The sequence below is a fragment of the Mandrillus leucophaeus genome, unplaced genomic scaffold (assembly GCF_000951045.1).
Source record: "Mandrillus leucophaeus isolate KB7577 unplaced genomic scaffold, Mleu.le_1.0 Scaffold198, whole genome shotgun sequence".
Taxonomy (NCBI): domain Eukaryota; kingdom Metazoa; phylum Chordata; class Mammalia; order Primates; family Cercopithecidae; genus Mandrillus; species Mandrillus leucophaeus.
Genome location: NW_012102009.1, coordinates 3122520 through 3142846, shown reverse-complemented (window position 1 = coordinate 3142846; position 20327 = coordinate 3122520). Strand labels below are relative to the sequence as shown.

General features: G+C 40.3%; 1 protein-coding gene across 1 annotated transcript in view; it reads right to left on the bottom strand.

Moving 5' to 3' along the window:
* Nucleotides 1-20327, bottom strand: part of DPY19L4 (dpy-19-like 4 (C. elegans)) — a 92407-nt gene that overhangs the window by 14718 nt on the left and 57362 nt on the right. Inside the window, exons 7-13 of the mRNA XM_011978683.1 lie at nt 16963-17086; nt 11105-11239; nt 8829-8960; nt 8334-8432; nt 7466-7539; nt 5940-6098; nt 3970-4089 (exon numbers count right to left, since the gene is read on the bottom strand). Coding sequence (XP_011834073.1) covers nt 3970-4089; nt 5940-6098; nt 7466-7539; nt 8334-8432; nt 8829-8960; nt 11105-11239; nt 16963-17086 — 843 coding nt within the window. The remainder of the gene's footprint in view (nt 1-3969; nt 4090-5939; nt 6099-7465; nt 7540-8333; nt 8433-8828; nt 8961-11104; nt 11240-16962; nt 17087-20327) is intronic.

Below are 20327 nucleotides of genomic sequence, written 5' to 3'. Positions count from 1 at the left end.
AAAAAAAAAAAAAAAAAGAAAGAAATGGAAAGTAAAATGGTGATTATTAGAGGTTGAGGGTAGGGAAAAAAATGAGAGTTGTTCATCGATATACAGTTTTAGATTTACAAGATGAAAATGTGCAGATCTGTTGTACAACAATGTGTGAATATACTAAACACCGCTGAATTGTATACTTAAAAAACATTAAGATAGTAGATTTTATGTTATGTACTTTTTTATCATAATTTAAAAAAAACTTAAATGTGGCTGGGTACAGGGGCTCACGCCTATAATCCCAACACTTTGGGAGGTTGAGATGGGAGGATGGCTTGAGCCCAGGAGTTCAAGACCAGCCTGGGCAACATGGTGAGACCTCATCTCTACAAAAACTTTAAAAAATATTAGCCAGGCATGGTGACACCAGCCTGTGGTCCCATCTAGTTGGGAGGATATCGTGGGAGCACTGCTTGAGCCTGGGAGTTCAAGAGCACAGTGAGCTGTGATGGCACCCCTGTACTCCAGTCTGGGCGACAGAATGAGACCCTGTCTTTTTTTCTTTTTTTTAACTGAAGACGCGGCCTCACTCTGTCGCCCAGACTGGAGTGCAGTGGCATGATCATGACTCACTGTGGCCTTGAACTCCAAGGCTGAAGCAATCCATCCACCTCAGCCTCCATAGTGGCTGGGACCACAGACGTATGCCACCATGCCTGGCGCTTTTTTTTTTTTGTAGAGATGGGGTCTTGCCATGTTGCCCAGATTGGTTTCAAACTCCCGGGCTCAAGTGATCATCGTCCTCCATCTTCCAAAGTGCTGGGATTATAGGCGTGAGCCACCACGCCCAGCCTATCTCTCAAAAACACAAAAACAAGGCCAGGCGCACCTGCTTATGCCTGTAATCCTAGCACTTTGGGAGGCTGAGTCAGGCGGATCACCTGAGATCAAGAGTTCAAGACCACCCTGACTAACATGAAGAAACCCCATCTCTACTCAAAATACAAAATTAGCTGGGCTTGGTGGCGCATGCCCGTACCCAGCTACTTGGGAGGCTGAGGAAGGAGAATCACTTGAACTGGGAGGCAGAGGTTGCAGTGAGCTGAGATTGTGCCACTACAATCCAGCCTGGGCGACAAAGACTCTGTCTCAAAAAACAAAAACAAAAAACAAAAACTTAAACATAATTATCTTCAATGCTATTAAACATTCAGTTTCTATACAAGTAACCTAATTGAAGAATTTAAAGCTCCAAACTTCTAAAGATGGTAACATTTTCTTCTTTCATCTATTAAAGAAAGATGCTCCTATATGAATTACAACTTAAGAATAATTAACTTTAATATGCAAAGGGTTTCATATATTGCCTTTTGTTGTTGTTGTTGTTGTTGTTTTCTGATACGGAGTCTTGCCCTGCTGCCCAGGCTAGAGTGCAGTGGCACAATCTTGGCCCACTGCAACCTCCGCCTCCTGGGTTCAAGTGATTATCCTGCCTTAGTCTCCTGAGTAGCTGAGATTACAGGTGCCTACCACCACACCCAGCTAATTTTTTTGTATTTTTAATAGAGACGGGGTTTCACCATGTTGGCCAGGCTGGTTTCGAACTCCTGACCTCAAGTGATCCGCTTGCCTCAGGCTCCCAAAATGCTAGGATTACAGGCGTGAGTCACTGTGCCCGGCCTCCTATATTGCCTTTTATGAAATGTATTCCCATGCATCTTATTTATTGTACAGTAAAGGATTAACCTTGCTTAAAAAGAGATTTGGCCTTTGCCCTCAACTTCTAGGTGGTAACCTCTTGCCTGATAAGAGCATCTTCGTTTGCCTGGGTCCTTTAGGTCATGCATAAGAGTCTATGCTAACAGTGTGATTTACGGTGGGAGCCTTGGGCCATGTGGTGTCAGTTCAACTTCTGAAGGGCTGAAGACTAATGTCAGCCACACAGGTGGTCAACCACATATATATGACTGAGCCCCAGTACAAACCCTAAATTCAAAGCATGGGTGAGCTTCCCTGATTGACAGTACTCCATGTGTACTGTCACACATCGTTTCTGAGAGGAAAACAGGTACTGTCTGCATGATTCCACTGGGAGGGAACAAATGGTAGTTCTGTGCTTTGATGTCTCCTGGACCTTGTCCTATGGGTCTCTTTCCTCTGCTGATTTTAATCTGTGTCCTTTCACTGTAACAAACTGTAACTCGAGTATAATGACTTTTTAAAATCAAGCCTGAGGGTAGTTTGGAGGACTCTCAAACTTGCAGTTGGTGACAGAAGTAAGGATGGTCTTGGGAATTTCTGACCATTGCATTTACCTTCCTAGACTGTGTGCTTCTGAGGAAGGGGGATCCTATCATGTGTATTTCTGTATCTCCCACTATTGCTAGAAGAGTATGAAAAAACCAAAAACTTCTGCTGAATGAATACATTTTAATAAAGTTTATTAACAAGATGGCACGATTTTCTACAGAAGCAGGAAGGGAAGTTTAAAAACTAAATACTTAAAAATAAATAGTGCAAGACATGTTTCAAGGATTCAAACTCCCTAAACAATTATTACATAACTTATCTAAATATTAATATGTGAATACCTATTTTGCCTTAACAAATTTAAGGTATACAGAACACTAAAATGATCAAGCAAGTGAAATACAAAAATTCTACCTTATTGAACATTAAATGGGGCCCTACATATATTTTGTAAAAGTTCATTTGCCATTGAAAGACAATAAAATAAATGAGGTAAGGAAAGGATAAAAGCCTACCACAAGCTCCCTGTACTACAGCCAGACTGAGCTCCTTTTCCTCCCGCCAACAATGTGCCATGATTCTTTCTGCCCAGGCCTGGGCATATGCCGTTCCCTCTACCTGCAGTACTCTTGCCTCTTTGGGTCACCTAGTCCACTCCTACTCACCCTTCAGGTCTCAGGCACTTTTTCCTTAGGGAACCTTTCTGATCTCTTTAAGTCAAATTCTGTTTTATATGTTCTTATAGCACCATGTACATCTCCTTCACTTACCAAAGTTGTAATTTTATTTTTTTATGATTGACATCTGTCATCTCCATTAGGTCATAAGTTAAATAAGGTTAGAGACTGTCTGTTCCACTATTGGGCTTATTGAGGTAACTTTAGCACCTAGCACAATGCCTAGAACTTGGAATATGTTCAATAGTTTTTTAACAAATGAATGAATAAGTAAATGTCAGTTCATTATACTATAAACATCTTTGTAAACTCCAGATAAATTAAGAAAGTTTATAGGTTTTGAGTTTTTATAAAGTTTTATAAATGTATTATTGGATGTATCTACTTATTATCATTAAAAAAGACAATCTTTGCTGGGCATGGTGGCTCACACTTGTAATCCCAACACTTTGGGAAGCCAAGGCGGGCAGATCATGAGGTGAGGAGTTCAAGACCAGCCTGACCAATGTGGTGAAACCCTGTCACTACTAAAAATACAAATAAATTAGCCGGGCATGGTGCTGTACGCCTGTAATCCCAGCTACTGAGGAGGCTGAGACAAAATTGCTTGAACCTGGGAGGCGGAGGTTGCAGTGAGCTGAGATTGCGCTACTGCACTGCAGCCTGGGTGACAGAACGAGATTCTAAAAAAAAAAAAAAAAAAGACAATCTTTGTGGGTTTTTTTACTTTTTTTTTTTTTGAGACGGGGTCTCGCTCTGTTGCTCAGGCTAGAGTGCAGTGGCGCAATCTCGGCTCATTGCAACCTGTACCTCCCAGGTTCGACAGACCCTGCCACCTCAGCCTCCCCAGTAGCTGGGACTACAGGCGCACACCACCACACCCAGCTAATTTTTGTATTTTTAGTAGAGACGGAGTCTCACCATGTTAGTCACACTGGTCTCAAACTCCTGACCTCAGGTGAGCTGCCTGCCTTGGCCTCCCAAAGTACTGGGATTACAGGTGTGAGTCACTGCTCTCGGCCAACAATCTTTGTAAAAACAAAGGGATCAAATAAAGTACACTTACCCTTCTATAACCATTGCAAGAGAACCCAATAAAATAGTGTGAATTACATGATAAATTATTTCTGGTCTTTCTCCAATTCGTCCATCTTCAAGAGTAACAGTTTCCTTCAGGGACTTACCACTACAAAAAGAAAATGTATTTTTTAATACTTTGAAAATATATTTGTAAAAAACCAAAGATACATTGTTTATCATCTTTGAAGTACATACCTAAAATTTTATATTTCAACATAACAAAAAATATAGGTGATCTTTAAAATTTGAAAGTATATTGTACTAGTTAAATACCTAACATATATACTACGTTTCTGCAAATGGCTTTTAGAACCTGAAGACAACAAACTCTATGAAGACTAAACATGAATTTTCAGAAAAATAAAAAAGGGCTAGGAGCAGTGACTCACGCCTGTAATCCCAGAACTTTGGGAGGCCAAAGTGGGAGGACACTTGAGGTCAAGAGTTCGAGACCGGCCTGGCCAACATGATGAAACCCCGTTTCTACTAAAATACAAAAATTAGCCAGCCGTGGTGGTGCATGCTTGAAATCTCAGCTACTCTGGAGGTTGAGGCAGGAGAATCGCTTGAATCTGGGAGGTGGAGGTTGCAGTGAGCCAAGATCGTGCCACTGCACTCCAGCCTGAGTGACAGAGTAAGACTCCGTCTCAAAAAAAAGAAAATAATAATAAAGATTTGTAGGTTCTTCTTCCAAGATCAATTATGAATCAACTAGCAATTGCTAAATTAATATAGTTAAATCATAATTTGAATAAATTCTTAAAATTAAGAAATTATACACAATCTCTGTCTTTTCAAACATGATAAAAACATCAAAGGTTAGTCAAACTTTATAGCTTTTTTTTTTTTTCTTTTTCTTTAAGAGATGGGGGTCTCACTATGTTGCCCAGGCTGGTCTTGAACTCCTGGCATCAAGCAATCCTGTGTCAGCCTCTCAGATTGTTGGAATTATAGGCATAAGCCACTGCCCCTGGCCTCAAACTTTGTAATTTAAAACTACTTATACTGCTAACTTCATTTAAGTTAAATAGAATAAATTATTCTTAAGTAAAAATTTGTACAAATTAGTGAATTGGTCTGTAAAAGTTTAACTGATTATTTAAACTTCAGTTATATATTAAGTCTCTAAGTTTAGGGCTGAGCACGGTGGCTCATGCCTGTAATCCCAGCACTTTGGGAGGCCGAGGCGGGTGGATCACCTGAGGTCGGGAGTTTGAGACCAACCTGACCAACATGGATAAAATACAAAATTAGCTGGGCGTGGCAGCGCATGCCTGTAATCCCAGCTACTCGGGAGGCTGAGATAGGAGAATCGCTTGAACCCAGGCTAAGGTAGGAGAATTGCTTGAACCCGGGAGGCAGAGGTTGCACAGAGCCAACATTGTGCGACTGCACTCCAGCCTGGGCAACAAGAGTGAGACTCTGTCTCAAAAAAAAAGACAAAAACAAAAAACAAAACAAAACAAAAAACTAAGTTTAAATTTTTCTGGTCAACACAACCTTTTTTTTTTTTTTTTTGACAGGGAGTCTCACTCTGTTGCCCAGGCTGGAGTGCAGTGGTGCAATCTCGGCTTACCACAACCTCTGCCTTCCGGGTTCAAGCGATTCACCTGCCTCAGCCTCCCGAGTAGCTAGGATTAACAGTGAGCGCCATCACATCCAGCTAATTTTTGTACTTTTAGTAGAGATGGGGTTTCACCATATTGGCCTGATTGGTCTCAAACTCCCGACCTTGTGATCTGCCAGCTTTGGCCTGCCAAAGTGTTGGGATTACAGGTGTGAGCCGTCTCACCTGGCCAACACATCTTATAATGATATTTTCCATGTCAATGAAAAGAGAATGGAATTAGAAGCTCTAAAACAAATATAAAAATATTGGAAGAATATTAAAAATAAGTATTTCATACATTTCCATAATGTATGTTCGTAATATGATTGATTCTCATAGGTACTTACTTAATCCTCCTAAAAATAACTTGCAACATAGAAAGAAAACAAATAATTAACACCAGGATATAGAAAGGTAATAAAGAAGACTGTGTCAATCGCAGAAAAAAATCTTGAGATGGTGCCTGCAGGGATTCTTGACAGAGGAGCCAATTCATTGTAAAATTCCTATAGAAGACAAAAAGCATGATATTAAATTCACAGACGTTTTAAACTACTGAACACAGAAGTATTTTTTTTAATATCAGTAAAAACTAAGAAAAACCACATTTCCTAAACCCGTTTACTTATAATAGCAAGGTACTATCCTTTATAAATGACGATAATAGTAACGTATTAGTAAACAAAGCATGTGCTCTCACTAAAACCTCTCTAATGAATGTAAAACTGCTGCTTTTTATTGCCAAGTAACATGACCATCTCTAAAGCCCAATATAGTTTTTAGGGAATTTTGGTTTCTATCTTTATCTAGAAGACAACAAACAATTCAGCTGGCTAACCTCTACAAATGCATTGTCAAATATGGTAGCTACTAGAGACATGAGGTTTTTAAACAGCTGAAATGTGGCCAATTCAAATTGAGACATACTTTAAGTACAAAATACACCCAGGATTTCAAAGAAAAGAAGAGCAAAATAATGATTTGAAAAACAAAATATATCCTTAATAATTTTTACATTGTTTACAAATTATTTTTATATATTAGAGAAAATATGTTAAAATTAATTTCACTTGCTTCTTTGTATTTTTAAAAATACGGCTACTAGAAAATTACAATTACATAAGTGGTTCACATATTATTATTGGATAGACCTACTCTATATTGACAGGTGTAACTCAACTAGGACCCACTTAAAAAAGAGATACCTACTTATTAAGATAAATCATAACATTTGAAATGTAAACCTTTTGAGCAGTATGAATCAGGATAAACATTTTTTGGCCCTAAGTATGATCAACAAGACTCCTGGTTATATATATATGTTTATCTGCGTCCTCATTTCTCATCCATCTCTAAACTCCTATCCTCAATCCCTAGCCGTGGGGAAGGATGTTAGAGATGGAGTGATGTTCAGGAGTGCTCACTGATGGATTGAGAATGTCTACTTAAATCATTGGGTTTAGAACAAAATGTTAAAGTTTAACAATGTGGTAAACACATTCTAAGGTTTTTTTTTCTTTTCTTTTTTAAGACAGGGTCTCACTGTCGCCTGGGCTGGGGTGCACTGGCACGATCTTGGCTCACTACGACCTCCACCTCCCAGGCTCAGGTGGTCCTCCTACCTCAGCTTCCTAAATAACTGGGACCAAGGCATGCACCACCACACCCAGCTAATTTTTTTTTTTTTTTTGGTTGGTTTTTTTGTAGAGACAGGGTTTTGCCATGTTGCCCAAGCAGTCATGAACTACCCGCCTCAGCCTCCCAAAGTGCTAGCATTACAGATGTGAGCCACTATGCCCGGCCATTGAAGTTTTTTTATCTTTATTGTCTAAGTGGTATCAATTTAGGTAAACTTACATAATCTAAAACTTACTTAGTCATATTTAGTCCAAATTTTACTTCAAGGAATTTCAGCATGTGCCCATTTTCTTTGTGTGGGACAAACATCTAGAAGAGAAAAACACCAGTTAAACAAAGAAATATTAGCTATGCTTACAAGCACATGCTTTCCCCAATACTAGAGACAGAAAACACAACAAGACTACAAAACAAAAATATGAATAAATAATATATGGTACGACTATGAAGCAAGGAGATTTACTGACATAAATCAATACCATGACCTTATGTTGAAGCATAAACTACAATGGGGTACTAAGAACATTTCTTTTTTTCTTTTCTTTTTTTTTTTTTGAGACAGAGTTTCATTCTTGTTGCCCAGGCTGGAGTGCAATGGCATGATCTTGGCTCACCGCAACCTCTGCCTCCCAGGTTCAAGTGATTCTCCTGCCTCAGCCTCCTGAGTAGCTGGGATTACAGACACGTACCACCACGCTCACCTAATTTTTTGTATTTTTAGTAGAGATGAGGTTTTACCATGTTGGCCAACCTGGTCTCAAACTCCTAACCTCAGGTGATCAAGAACATTTCAACCTTATCCCACCAGGCTCAAGTAACTCACCCACTCTTCTAAACACTTTTCATTTGTCTCACTTTATTCCATATGGTGACATTTTTAACTTAATAAAAAATATGCATTCCCTTTTTCTTTTTAACTATATACAGAAAAGAATCAGAATCCTACTTTCTCACCCAATATGCTAGTTATGATTATTGTTTAACTCAAAATTATACTGCTCAAACTCTATTACTGTGCTACCTCATTATTCTCATTAAAATTTAGTCCAATATACTTCATTATTCATTTTGTTTTACTATATGAATCCCAGAGAGTTACTTACCTTCATTATAATATTCAATGTTATTGTCAGAGTACACACCAAGTAAAAATTAATCACTTTTATTATTTTAGCTACAAAACTTCCTTTCTTCACATTCAGCTGTGGAGGAAAAAGCATATGAATAAAGAAGTGAGGTGTTAAAAAATTAACAATTTAAAAAGTAATCATAAGAATGGCTGAGCACGGTGGCTCAAGCCTGTAATCTCAGCACTTTGGGAGGCCAAGGAGGGGGGATCACTTGAGGTCAGGAGTTTGACACCAGCCTGGCCAACATGGTGAAACCCGGTCTCTACTAAAAATACAAGAATTAGCTGGGTGGGGTGGCACATGCTTCTAATCCCAGCTACTTGGGAGGCTGAGGCAGGAGAATCACTTGAACCCAGGAGGCAGAGGTTGCAGTGAGCTGAGATGTACTCCAGCCTGGGCAACAGAGCAAGACTCCATCTCAAAAAAAATTAATTAAAATAAGAACAATAAAAAGACAGTTCTAATTACCTGAAGGCACTTAGCAAGCATTAAGGCTGCTACTAAACTTAGTAAAGGAGATACCAACAAAGCTGGATTCTCAAATTGCAGTAAATATCCCAGAAAGAGGGAAAATATGTAGATTTTATAAACTTCATAAACCTGTTGTGACAAAAATAAAATAAGTGAGAATAAGTTATATTTTATCACACATGTTTTCATTTGTTTTATTTAGATTTAACTATAATTATACAGTAAATGCTCTACTATAATTTAGGAAAGTATTATGCAAATGTTCAATCAATATTTTTAATGTTGGCCGGGCATGGTGGCTCACATCTGAAATCCCAGCACTTTGGGAGGCCAAGGTGGGTAGATCACTTGAGGTCAGGAGTTCGAAACAAGTCTGGCCAACATTGTGAAACCCGTCTCTATTAAAAACAAAAAATATTAGCTGGGCATGGTGGCGAGAGCTTGTAATCCCAGCTACTCGGGAGGCTGAGGCAAGAGAATTGCTTAACCCGGTAGATGGAAGTTGCAGTGAGCCAAAATCGCACCATTGCACTCCAGCCTGGGTGACGGAGCAAGACTGTCTCAAAAAAAGAAAAAGAAAAAAGAAAAATCAGACGGGCATGGTGGCACGCACTTGTAGTCTCAGCTACTCAGGAGGCTGAGGTAGAAGGATCGCTTGAGCCTGGGAGGCAGAGGTTGCAGTGAACCATGATTGAGCCACTGCACTCCAGCCTGGGTGACAGAGTGAGACCCTGTCTCCAAAAAAGTAAAAATAAATAAATTAAAATAAAATAAAAAACAAAAAGAAAAAAAATCAGTCAATAGCCAGAGCCACTTAAAAAAAAAAAAAAAAGATACCTCGGTCAGGTGCGGTAGCTCATGCCTGTAATTCCAACACTTTGGGAGGCTGAGGCAGGTGGATCAAAAGGTCAGGAGTTCGAGACCAGTTTGGCTAACATGGTGAAATCCCATCTCTACTAAAAATACAAAAACTAGCTGGGTGTGGTGGCAAGCGCCTGTAATCCCAGCTACTTGGAAGGCTAAGGCAGGAGAATCGCTTGAAGCCAGGAGGTGGAGGTTGCAGTGAGCTGAGATTGAGCCACCGCACTCTAGCCTGGACGACAGAGTGAGACTCCATCTCAAAAAAAACCAAAAAGATACCTCACGATAACAAGTCAGAACAGTAGTTACCCTTGGGGGTTGAAGTAATGACTGGGAGAGAGAGCATGATGGAGACTTCTGGGTGTTTGTAATGATCTATTCCCTTTTTAAATTTTTTTAGAGGTGGCGTCTCACCATGTTGCTCAGGCTGGTCAAGTGATCCTCCCGCCTCAGCCCCCACCTCACACAGCTAATTTAAAAAAATTTTTTGTACAGATAGGGTCTCACTGTGTTGCCCAGGCTGGATTTGAACTCCTGGGCTTAAGCAATCCTCCTGCCTTGGCCTCCCGAGTAGCTGGGACTACACGCATGTGCCACCACACCTGGCTTATGTTCTATTTTTGATTTGGGTTCTGGTTCTACAGAAGTGTGCCAGTTACCAAATAATTCTCTTAGTTCCAAACTCCCCTTTCTATCCTTTGCCTGGCAATGCTGGGCCTAGGACTCTGCAATCTACATTTCTGCTTTTCCTGTCGGTTCCCTATGAAGCTCTGCCAATAGGAAATGCTAGAGGGAAAGTGCAAGCCTGGAGGAGGAAGGAGCCTGCTCCTTCCTCTTGCTTCCTGATGACTTGAGGGTCCTGTGATCTCACCTCAAGGATGCTTCTTCAACCCAACAGAGCAATTACTTCCTATGGAAGCACTGAATGCAGCTGCAGTTTTCCCAACACTTCAAGAACTAGCTTCATCACATCTTCCAGCCCAAGAAACCCAAGACCAGTCAGACACTGCCACATCCTCAGAGGCCTGGGTCCCAATTCTGAAGGGCCCTACTTTTGAGCAAAGCTGGTATTTCTGAGCTCAAAAGTCTGAGTATCAGCTCTGTGAGGTCCTGTTCTATATTTCTACGTTTTAATAATTTCATATTTTTCCCTAGCAGTTAACTGCTTTCTGTGTTGCGATCTCTATGAAACTTTCAGGCTCTATTACCCTTTCATTTAGCAAGTTAATGACTTTATACTTGATTAACAATTTATGTTAACTTCTCTTTGTCCAAATAACTTAAATGTTGTACGCATTGGGGTTCTGAACCATAGGAGTGTATGGATGAAGAAAAGAGAGGTTTTAAGATACAATGCTATAAATACATTCATTCTCTGGATTTAAAATCATCATTTCAAAATGCCATAATACCTTGTCATTTTGCTTCAGTGAAAAGATATCTAGCAGGAATAGAGATATTGCTTGAAGAAACAGGAGATAATGGCTATACTCCCACATCATCATAAATGTGTAAGTTGAAGCACTCATCAACAAGTAGCAAAACCTCTAGGGAAAACAAATGAAAGAAACTAAATATCAATAGCTTTATTACGATAAAAGACTATGAGACTGTTACCTCAAAGTTGCAGCTCTGTTACTCGTTCAACTTTAAGCTATATAATTATTGAAACTTTGTTTTTAAATCACATAATTATTATTAAATCCTTACAAAAACAACAAGAGCTCAAATAAGGCACTTGAGAGAAATCAACCACTTGTCCTTCAATGTTCAACATCACATTGAGAATTTCAGGAAGACAAAGGGGAAGAAAAAGAAAATTCAATATAATTTTCTTTCATCCCAAAAGAAGTAAAGCAATAAATATAAGAAAGTGGTGGCGTTTACTAGACCTGGCTGGTGAGCTTTTGTTATTGTGGAAGCAACTCCTTTTGCTTTGAAAATAATATTTCAATTCCATGGTGCTTCAAGTTTTAATAATTTCCTAATTTTCCCTTTGTTCCCTCAGTCCTAGTGGTGGTAGCCGCTTTCTATAGTTGTGATCTCTATGAAACTTTCAGGCTCTTATTACCCTTTCATTTAGCAAGTTAATGACTTTATACTTGGTTAACAATTTATGTTAACTTTTCTCTGTCCAAATAACTTAAATGTTGGTATTCATCATGGTTCAAACTTATTTTCTTAAAAACTTCATTTAAATAGTCTGTTTACGTCTCAGCCTATTTCACAGCCTATGTCTTTGCTTTTTTCATTTCCTGTCAACAGAAGTGTTATCTTTCCCCAACGCCTGTACTGTCAGCCATATTAAACTTTCAGCTCTTTTCCTCTGCTAAATACTAAACACAAGGGATGTCACTGCCCTTGCCGAAAATCTGCCTAGGTCAATTCTGTCCTTCAAAATGTCATCTCCCATGTGATCCCTTAGCAAGTTACCAAGTCTGTGACAAATCCCATAACATATTCAACAACAGCCTCTCCTTCTTCCATGGACCTACTTTTAAACTCTGGATCCCTCCACTGGCTGTAGTGTCAAATGACCTTGTTCAGATAAGAACAGTGAAGGAGAAGGACAATAAAGGTCAGTCAAGAAACCTAAGAACTGTGCTCTCTAAAACTAAGTCTTTCATACTCAGCTGACTACACTCAAGGATAAATTCCAGAGTCAGAAATAACCTCAGCCTTCAGCAGATAAAATAATTTTCCAGCATCCTGAATTAGATTAAGACCAGAGAACCAAATGTAAGAAATGGCAAACTTCCACCTGTTGGGCAAATAACACCAACTGCAAAGCACAGAAGGGCTCTAACATAAGCTTCTGCTCTTCCTGTCACCATAGCTATGCGCAGGGCAAGGGTTCTGGAAGCCTTCTAATGTGGAACAATCAGAACTGTAATAACCAGACCTGACACCATCATTCCCAGAGAAACCAATTCCAGAAAGCAATGAAGGCTCAAATCTAGACCCAGCCTAATTAACGTACCGGGCATTTGGAGATTAATTCTGAGATTCTGGGGGAAAGCTACAACATACTAAAACAAATTGTTAATTCCAAAGGTTGACTCTCAAACTACTCTAAGAGCACACAGTAAAAATGTCTTAAAGAGAGAACTATGTATCAAACACAACCTGTAGAGTTATCAAAGTTATTTCTTTCCCTGAGCATTTTCAAGGTTCTGTGCAGTCTTGCCTACCCCGACCTTGCTTGCAGTGTCTCACAGGGCTTCACTTTCACTGTGCCTGTAGTGTGAACTTTTTACACATAGGATTTATGTGATACATCAAACAGGTTTCAATAATCAACCACAAATGTTTCTTAATGACTCCAGATAACTGCACAAAAGACTGAACTGAACTTGGATATCCTAAGGCAACTGGGACGACGAAACTTAGCCTCAACAATGGGAAGCAAAATGCAAAATACGTGATTTTTTAAAAGTATATGGGCTGGGCACGGTGACTCACACCTGTAATCCCAGTACTTTGGGAGGCCGAGGCAGGCGGATCACCTGAGGTCGGGAGTTCGAGACTAACCTGACCAACATGGAGAAACCCCGTCTCTACTAAAAATACAAAATTAGCTGGGCATGGTGCAGCAGGCCTGTAATCCCAGCTACTTGGGAGGCTGAGGCAGGAGAATTGCTGGAACCAGGGAAGCAGAAGTTGTGTTGAGCCGAGATCGCACCATTGCACTCCAGCCTGGGGAACAAGAGCGAAACTCCATCTCAAAAAAAAAAAAAAAAAAAATACATGTAAGCTGAGCACAGTGGCTCACACCAATAGTCTCAACACTTTTGAGAGGTGAAGCCAGCTGGACTTCCTGGGTCCAGTGGGGACTTGGAGAACTTTTCTGTCTTACAAGAGGATTGTAAAACACACCAATCAGCACTCTGTAGCTAGGACTGTAAAATGCACCAATCAGCACTCTGTAAAACCACACCAACCAGTGCTCTGTAGCTAGCAAGAGGATTGTAAAATGCACCAATCAGTGCTCTGTAAAACGCACCAATCAGTGCTCTGTAAAATGCACCAATCGGCGCTCTGTAAAGTGCACCAATCAGCGCTCTGTAAAATGCACCAATCAGAAGGATCCTAAAAGTAGCCAATCGCAGGGGGGATTGAAAAATGGGCACTCTGATAGGACAAAAACAGAACATGACAGGGGACAAATAAGGGAATAAAAGCTGGCCACCCCAGTCAGCAGTGGCAACCTGCTTGGGTACCCTTCCATGCTGTGGAAGCTTTGTTCTTTCGCTCTTCACAATAAACCTTGCTACCACTCACTCTTTGGGTCCATGCCATCTTTAAAAGCTGTAACACTCACCCCGACAGTCCGGGACTTCATTCTTGAAGTCAGCCAGACCACCAACCCACTGGAAAGAACCAACTCCGGACACACTCTGTGAGGTCAAGGCAGGTGGATCACTTGAGGCCAGGAGTTCGAGACCAGCCTGGCCAACATGGTGAAACTCCGTCTCTACTAAAAATATAAAAATTAGCTGGGTGTAGTGATGTGCGTCTGTAGTCCCAGCTGCTAGGGGGGCTGATGCATGATAATCGCTTGAACCCAGGAGGCGGAGGTTGCAGTGAGCTGAGATTGTCCCACTGCACTCCAGCCTGGGCAACAGAGCAAGAGACTCCCCCTCTCAAAAAAAAAACAAAACAAAAAAAAAAAAAAAAAAAAACATGTTGCTAAAATACTGCTCAGTGATGGCAAGGAGCAAAGTATTCACACGTAATAACTCACATGGATGTCAAGGGCATTATTAGGCTGAGTGAAAAAAGCTAATCTTAAAAGGTTACATACTACATGATTTGATTCCATTTATATAACCTTTCAAGGTGACAAAACTATAGTGATAGAGAAGAGATCAGTGGTTGCCAGAGGTTTGGGTTAGAGGAAGGATGTGATTATTAACGTACACAAGAGTTTCTTAGTGGTGAGAGAAGAGTTCTATGTCTTGATTATGATGACGGTTACTCAAATGTATACATGTGATAACAACTAATATGACTATACACCCACTTTCCACAAAAGCAGTACATGTAAAACCTGGTGAAATGTTAAGAAAGTCAGTGCCTGAATTAACAGTATTATATCAATATCAATTTCTTGACTTTGACAAGGTATTAAGGTCATGCAAGATATTATTGGGGGAAGATGGGTGATGGGTCAAAAATGTAGTAAACCTAGATCATGCCACTGCACTCCAGCCTGGGTGACAGAGCGAGTCCATGTCTCAAAGAAACAAACAAAAAGGTAAATATAAAGAAACTTAGGCAGTTCATTCTGCTATACCAAACTCTTTTTTTTTTTTTTTAGAGACAGAGTCTTACTCTGTTACCCAGCTTGGAGTGCAGTGGCATGATCTCAGCTCACTGCAACCCCCAACTCTGGGTTCAAGCGATTCTCCCACCTCAGCCTCCCAACTAGCTGGGAGTACAGCTGTGCACCACCACACCCAGCTAATTTTTGTATTTTTAATAGAGACAGGTTTCGCCATGTTGGCCAGGCTGGTCTCGAACTCCTGACCTCAGGGGATCCGCCTGCCTCAGCCTCCCAAAGCGCTGGGTAATATTATAGGCGTGAGCCACCACACCCGGCCTATGCTAAACTCTTTTACTTAACAATTGAAGCACTATTCTTCTCTAAGAGACAGCTATACAATCAAACAGGAAAATATTCAATCATAGACTCTCTGACTATTAAAGAAAATATATTCTTGGCCAGGTGCAGTGGCTCATAGCTATAGTCCCAGCACTTTGGGAGGCCAAGGAGGGCAGATCATTTGAGGTCAGGAGTTCGAGGCCAGCCTGGCCAACATAGTGAAACCCCGTCTCTATTAAAAATACAAAAATTAGCTGGGCATGGTGCTGGGCACCTGTAATCCCAGCTACACAAGAGGCTAAGGCAGGAGAATCACTTGAGCCTGGGAGGCAGAGGTTGCAGTGAGCAGAGATCACGCCATTACACTCCAGCCTGGGTGACAGATAGTAAGACTGTCTAAAAAAAAAAAAAAGAAAATATACTCTTGCGCAGAAAGATCTTTATACAAATACAACATAAAGGAAGACCACAAAGCTGAAATGTGTTCATGTTATTTTATACACAAAAAAGGAAATGCTAGTTATAAAAATGAAATAATAAAGTTTGCTATGCTCAGGACATTTGTCACCACTGAAAGGAGAAAACAATAGTACATTTTTTCAGAGATTTTTATAAAGGACCCATAAGTACATCCTGTTTCCTGGACAACCAGGTTTAATAATCTCTGCTCTCTTTTTCTAGCCAGGAATTCTTAACCCCAAATAAGAAGACTATCAAAGGACTGTTACAATTCAGTCAATTTCAATATAACTGGTTGCCTCTATAATCATTTTATGCATTTTAAATAATTATTCTTTTTCTTTCTGGAGGCAGGGTCTCACTCGCCCAGGCTATAAGGCAGTGGTGCGATCTCAGCTCACTGCAACCTTCGCCTCCCAGTTTCAAGCGATCCTTCCACCTCAGCCTCCCAAGTAGCTGGGATTACAGGTGTGTGCCATCACACCTGGCTAATTTTTGAATTTTTATTAGAGACGAAGTTTCACCATGTTGGCCAGGCTGGTCACAAACTCCTGACCTTAAGTGATCTGCCTACCTCAGCCTCCCACAGTGCTGGGATTATAGGCATGAGCCACAGCGCCTGGCCTAAAATCATTATCCTGAGACAGACTCTGCAGGCTTTTTCTAACTGCCAAAAGGGCTGTGGCAACAACAATAACAATAACAATGTAAGAATCTAAACTACCAGGGAAAGTCTCCTGAAATTTTTACCAACCTACCTATACCTCAGTCACAGAAAACATGAGAAGAAACAGAATATGCAGGGCTGCCATCCAAGTTAACACTGCTGTCATTTGCGGTCACTCTACATCTTGTTTAATATATCTTTAAATCATGACGATTGAAGGCCATCAATGTTCCCAGAAGTCCAAGAAGTGATAAAATAACAGTGGAACAGATTTTCAAAATAAGAGATTCTTCATATATTTGTCAAGTTAACTATATTAAAATAATAAAACATCTCCTTTCTCCTTGTTGACTGTTAATCAGATTACAGAGTAACAGTGTTGTAAGAAAACTACCTAACTATACCTTTTAATATGTAGTAACCAGGCTTCATTAAATATTATTTAATTCTTACTAGGACTAAAATTTATTTGCTATTATGTACCACATTTGCAATACATTAGAATTAGCTGCAATGGATAAAACAGATTTGTATCTTACCTCTCCATAAGTATTTAAGTTGCTTTTTAAATAGCCTGTAAGTGCAGCAATTTGGCATGCAAAATATGGTAGTGCCCAGTTTTCTCTTAAAGGAATGGAGTATTCAATTCTTGTTGTATCTACCCTAAAATAAACCACAGATGAACAGTAAATAAGACATTATATTTGTGTTACATTATACTTTTCAAAGTACTTTAACACAAATCTCATTGTTCTCCATAACAATCCTGTGAGGCAGGCATAGCCAGATCCACCATTGTCTTTTTTTTTTTTTTTTGAGATGGAGTCTATCTCTGTCGCTCAGGCTGCAGTGCAGTGGCACGATCTTGGCTCACTGCAACCTCTGCCTCCAGGGTTCAAGTGAACCTCAGCCTCCTGCATAGCTGGGATTACAGGCGTGAATCACCACACCTGGCTAATTTTTATATTTTTAGTAGAGACTGGGTTTCACCATGTTGTCTCAAACTCCTGACCTCAGGTATCTACCCGCCTTGACCTCCCAAAGTGCTGGGATTACAGGCATGAGCCACCGCGCCCAGCCCAGATCCACCATGGTCTATACAGCATCTTTGAGCAAATTAATAGGGTCTCACCCCCGGCCCCCGTCGCCCCCAAGAAGCTGCAGAGCTACTGTGCACTACTTGGTGAACAGATGGGCCTCTGTGAGAGATTGAAAAAGGCATGCCTTCTCTAGGCACACCCCATGCTAAGGTACACAGCTTGTTGCACAGAGTACCCCGGATTTCAGCCATACCCTCCCTTCCCTTAACCAGATGGCTACCCTTCACTAGAGTACAATCTGCACCATATAATTAGCAGTCTGGCAGATCCAAAGTTCTTATTCCCCTTTACAAAAGGAGTATGAAGTTCAGAAATGTAAGGTAATTTAATCAAGGCCATCTAGCTAGTAGGTGGCATAATTGGGATTAAAATGCTCATCTTTTGATATCTAATTCAATAATCTTTTCAGTCAGCAGGTTCCCCAGAATTAATATCACAGTCTTTTATGTGATATACTTAGAGACTTGAAAATTCCCAGAATCAGAAATATAGGAATGTCAGGCCGGGGACGGTGGCTCATGCCTGTAATCCTAGCAATTTGGGAGGCTGAAGCAGGTGGATCACCTAAGCTCAGGAGTTCCAGACCAGCCTGGCCAACGTGGTGAAAACCCGTCTTTATTAATAACACAAAAATTAGCTTGGCGTGGTGGTGCGTGCTTGTAGTACCAGCTGCTTGTTAGGCTGAGGCAGAAGAATTGCTTCAACCCGGGAGGCAGAGGTTGCGGACAGCAGAGATCACGCCATTGCACTCCAGCCTGGGTGACACAGCAAGACTCCTCAATCAATTTTCATTGAGAGCTTGTTGTGTCCTGTGCATATCCTCATACCACAATACCTCATACCTCTCCAGCAATAATAGAATTTGGCTCTCTTACACTCAATAGCTATTTTCTACACAAAAATAAAGGCGCTATTGGTTTTTTGAAAATTTATGAAAATTGCTGCCTAACTTGTCTAAGTAATAATGATTAACATGCTTGCATGTTAACTTAGTTCCCTCAATGGCCAAGTGACATACTCCTGCATACTGGTATCAGAGTTGATAATTATATTTCCAATTACACCAATCATGAACCACTGAATTGTTTGCAAATAATCAAAATTACAAATGTCACATCCTCACAGACCAAGAAGATAAAGTTGCAACAGCAATACATCCAACCAGGCTCAGCATGTTATCACAGCCAAAAGAAACAAACACACACTTCAAAATGCCATGAAAACATAGGAACAAAAACATTTTTGAGAAAGCAATTTTCTCCTTCCATAATAGCAGCATATATAATAAATCCTAAAAATCATTTTTACTCATCTCTTTTCCTAGTCTCAGACCTCTAAGCACTAATAACTTTTTTCCTATTCATAATAGCAGCATATATAATAAACCCTAAAAATCATTTTTACTCATCTCTTTTCCTAGTCTCAGACCTCTAAGCACTAATAACTTTCTTCCTATTCCCTCCCCAATTGCTGGAGTGCAGTGACACGATCATAGCTCACTGCAGCCTCGACCTCCCAGGCTCAGAGGATCGCCCCGCCTCAGTATCCCCAAGTAGCTGGGATTACAGGCACATGCCACCACGCCCACCTAATTTTTTGTATTTTTAGTAGAGCCAGCATTATGACACGTTGCCCAGGCTGGTCTCAAACTTCTGGGTTCAAACACTCTGCCTGCCTTTGCTTCCCAAATTGCTGGGATAACAGGTGTGAGCTACCATGCCCGGTAGCACAATGTACTTCCTTTTTCTTTTTCTTTTTTTTTTTTTTGAGACGGAATCTTGCTCTGTCACCCAGGCTGGAGTGCAATGGTGCAATCTCGGCTCACTACAATCTCTGCCTCCCAGGTTCAAGCGATTCTCCTGCCTCAGCCTCCTGAGTAGCTGGGACTACAGGTGCCCACCACCACGCCTGGCTAATTTTTTGTATTTTTAGTAGAAACAAGGTTTCACTATGACGGCCAGGCTGGTTTGGAACTCCTGACCTCATGATCCACCTGCCTCGGCCTCCCAAAGTGCTGGGATAACAGGCGTGAGCCACCGTACTTTCTTAAGTCATCTGCAGCCCTCTCTGTGATGCTTCAAAATAATATTTTGACCATTTTCTGTTTAGCACAATAGTTCAGTAGCTAAGCAAAACAAGACAAAAGAATTTCCTAGGAAGAAAGAGATAAAAACAGGGTAAAAAATAATTACACTTAAATATTTTTGTTCCTGTCAATATCTGTAATAATACTAATCACTATTATAAAAAATCAAGGATCTCCACTGTCCTATAATCCATTCAAGTATTTGTCCCTTATATAAATATTTTACAGGATCAAAACTCTTCAATGAATTTATATTCTGCTTTTTAAACTTAAATGTATTCTGCATGTTTTCCTTTCTTCATACTTACTCTTTTTTGAAAAATATTTTATTGTAAAAGCAATATATGTTTGTTAAAGAAATATTAGAAAATGTATACCAACAAAAAGAAGAAAAATCTTAAAACACCTATAATCTCACCCATTCAGAGGCTAACATTGTTAAATCTTCTGCCATAGCTTAGTCAGTACAGTACGATGAGGAAAAGAAACACAAGGAATCAAGTTGCAAAGGAAAGTAAAACTGTGGGGTTTTTTTTTGCAGAAGATACTGTGTACATAGAAAACCCTAAAGAATCTTAAAAAGCCGGGCGCGGTGGTTCATGCCTGTAATTCCAGCATTTTGGGAGGCCGAGGTGGGCGGATCATGAGGTCAGAAGATCGAGACCATCCTGGCTAACACAGTGAAACCCCGTCTCTACTAAAAATACAAAAAAATTAG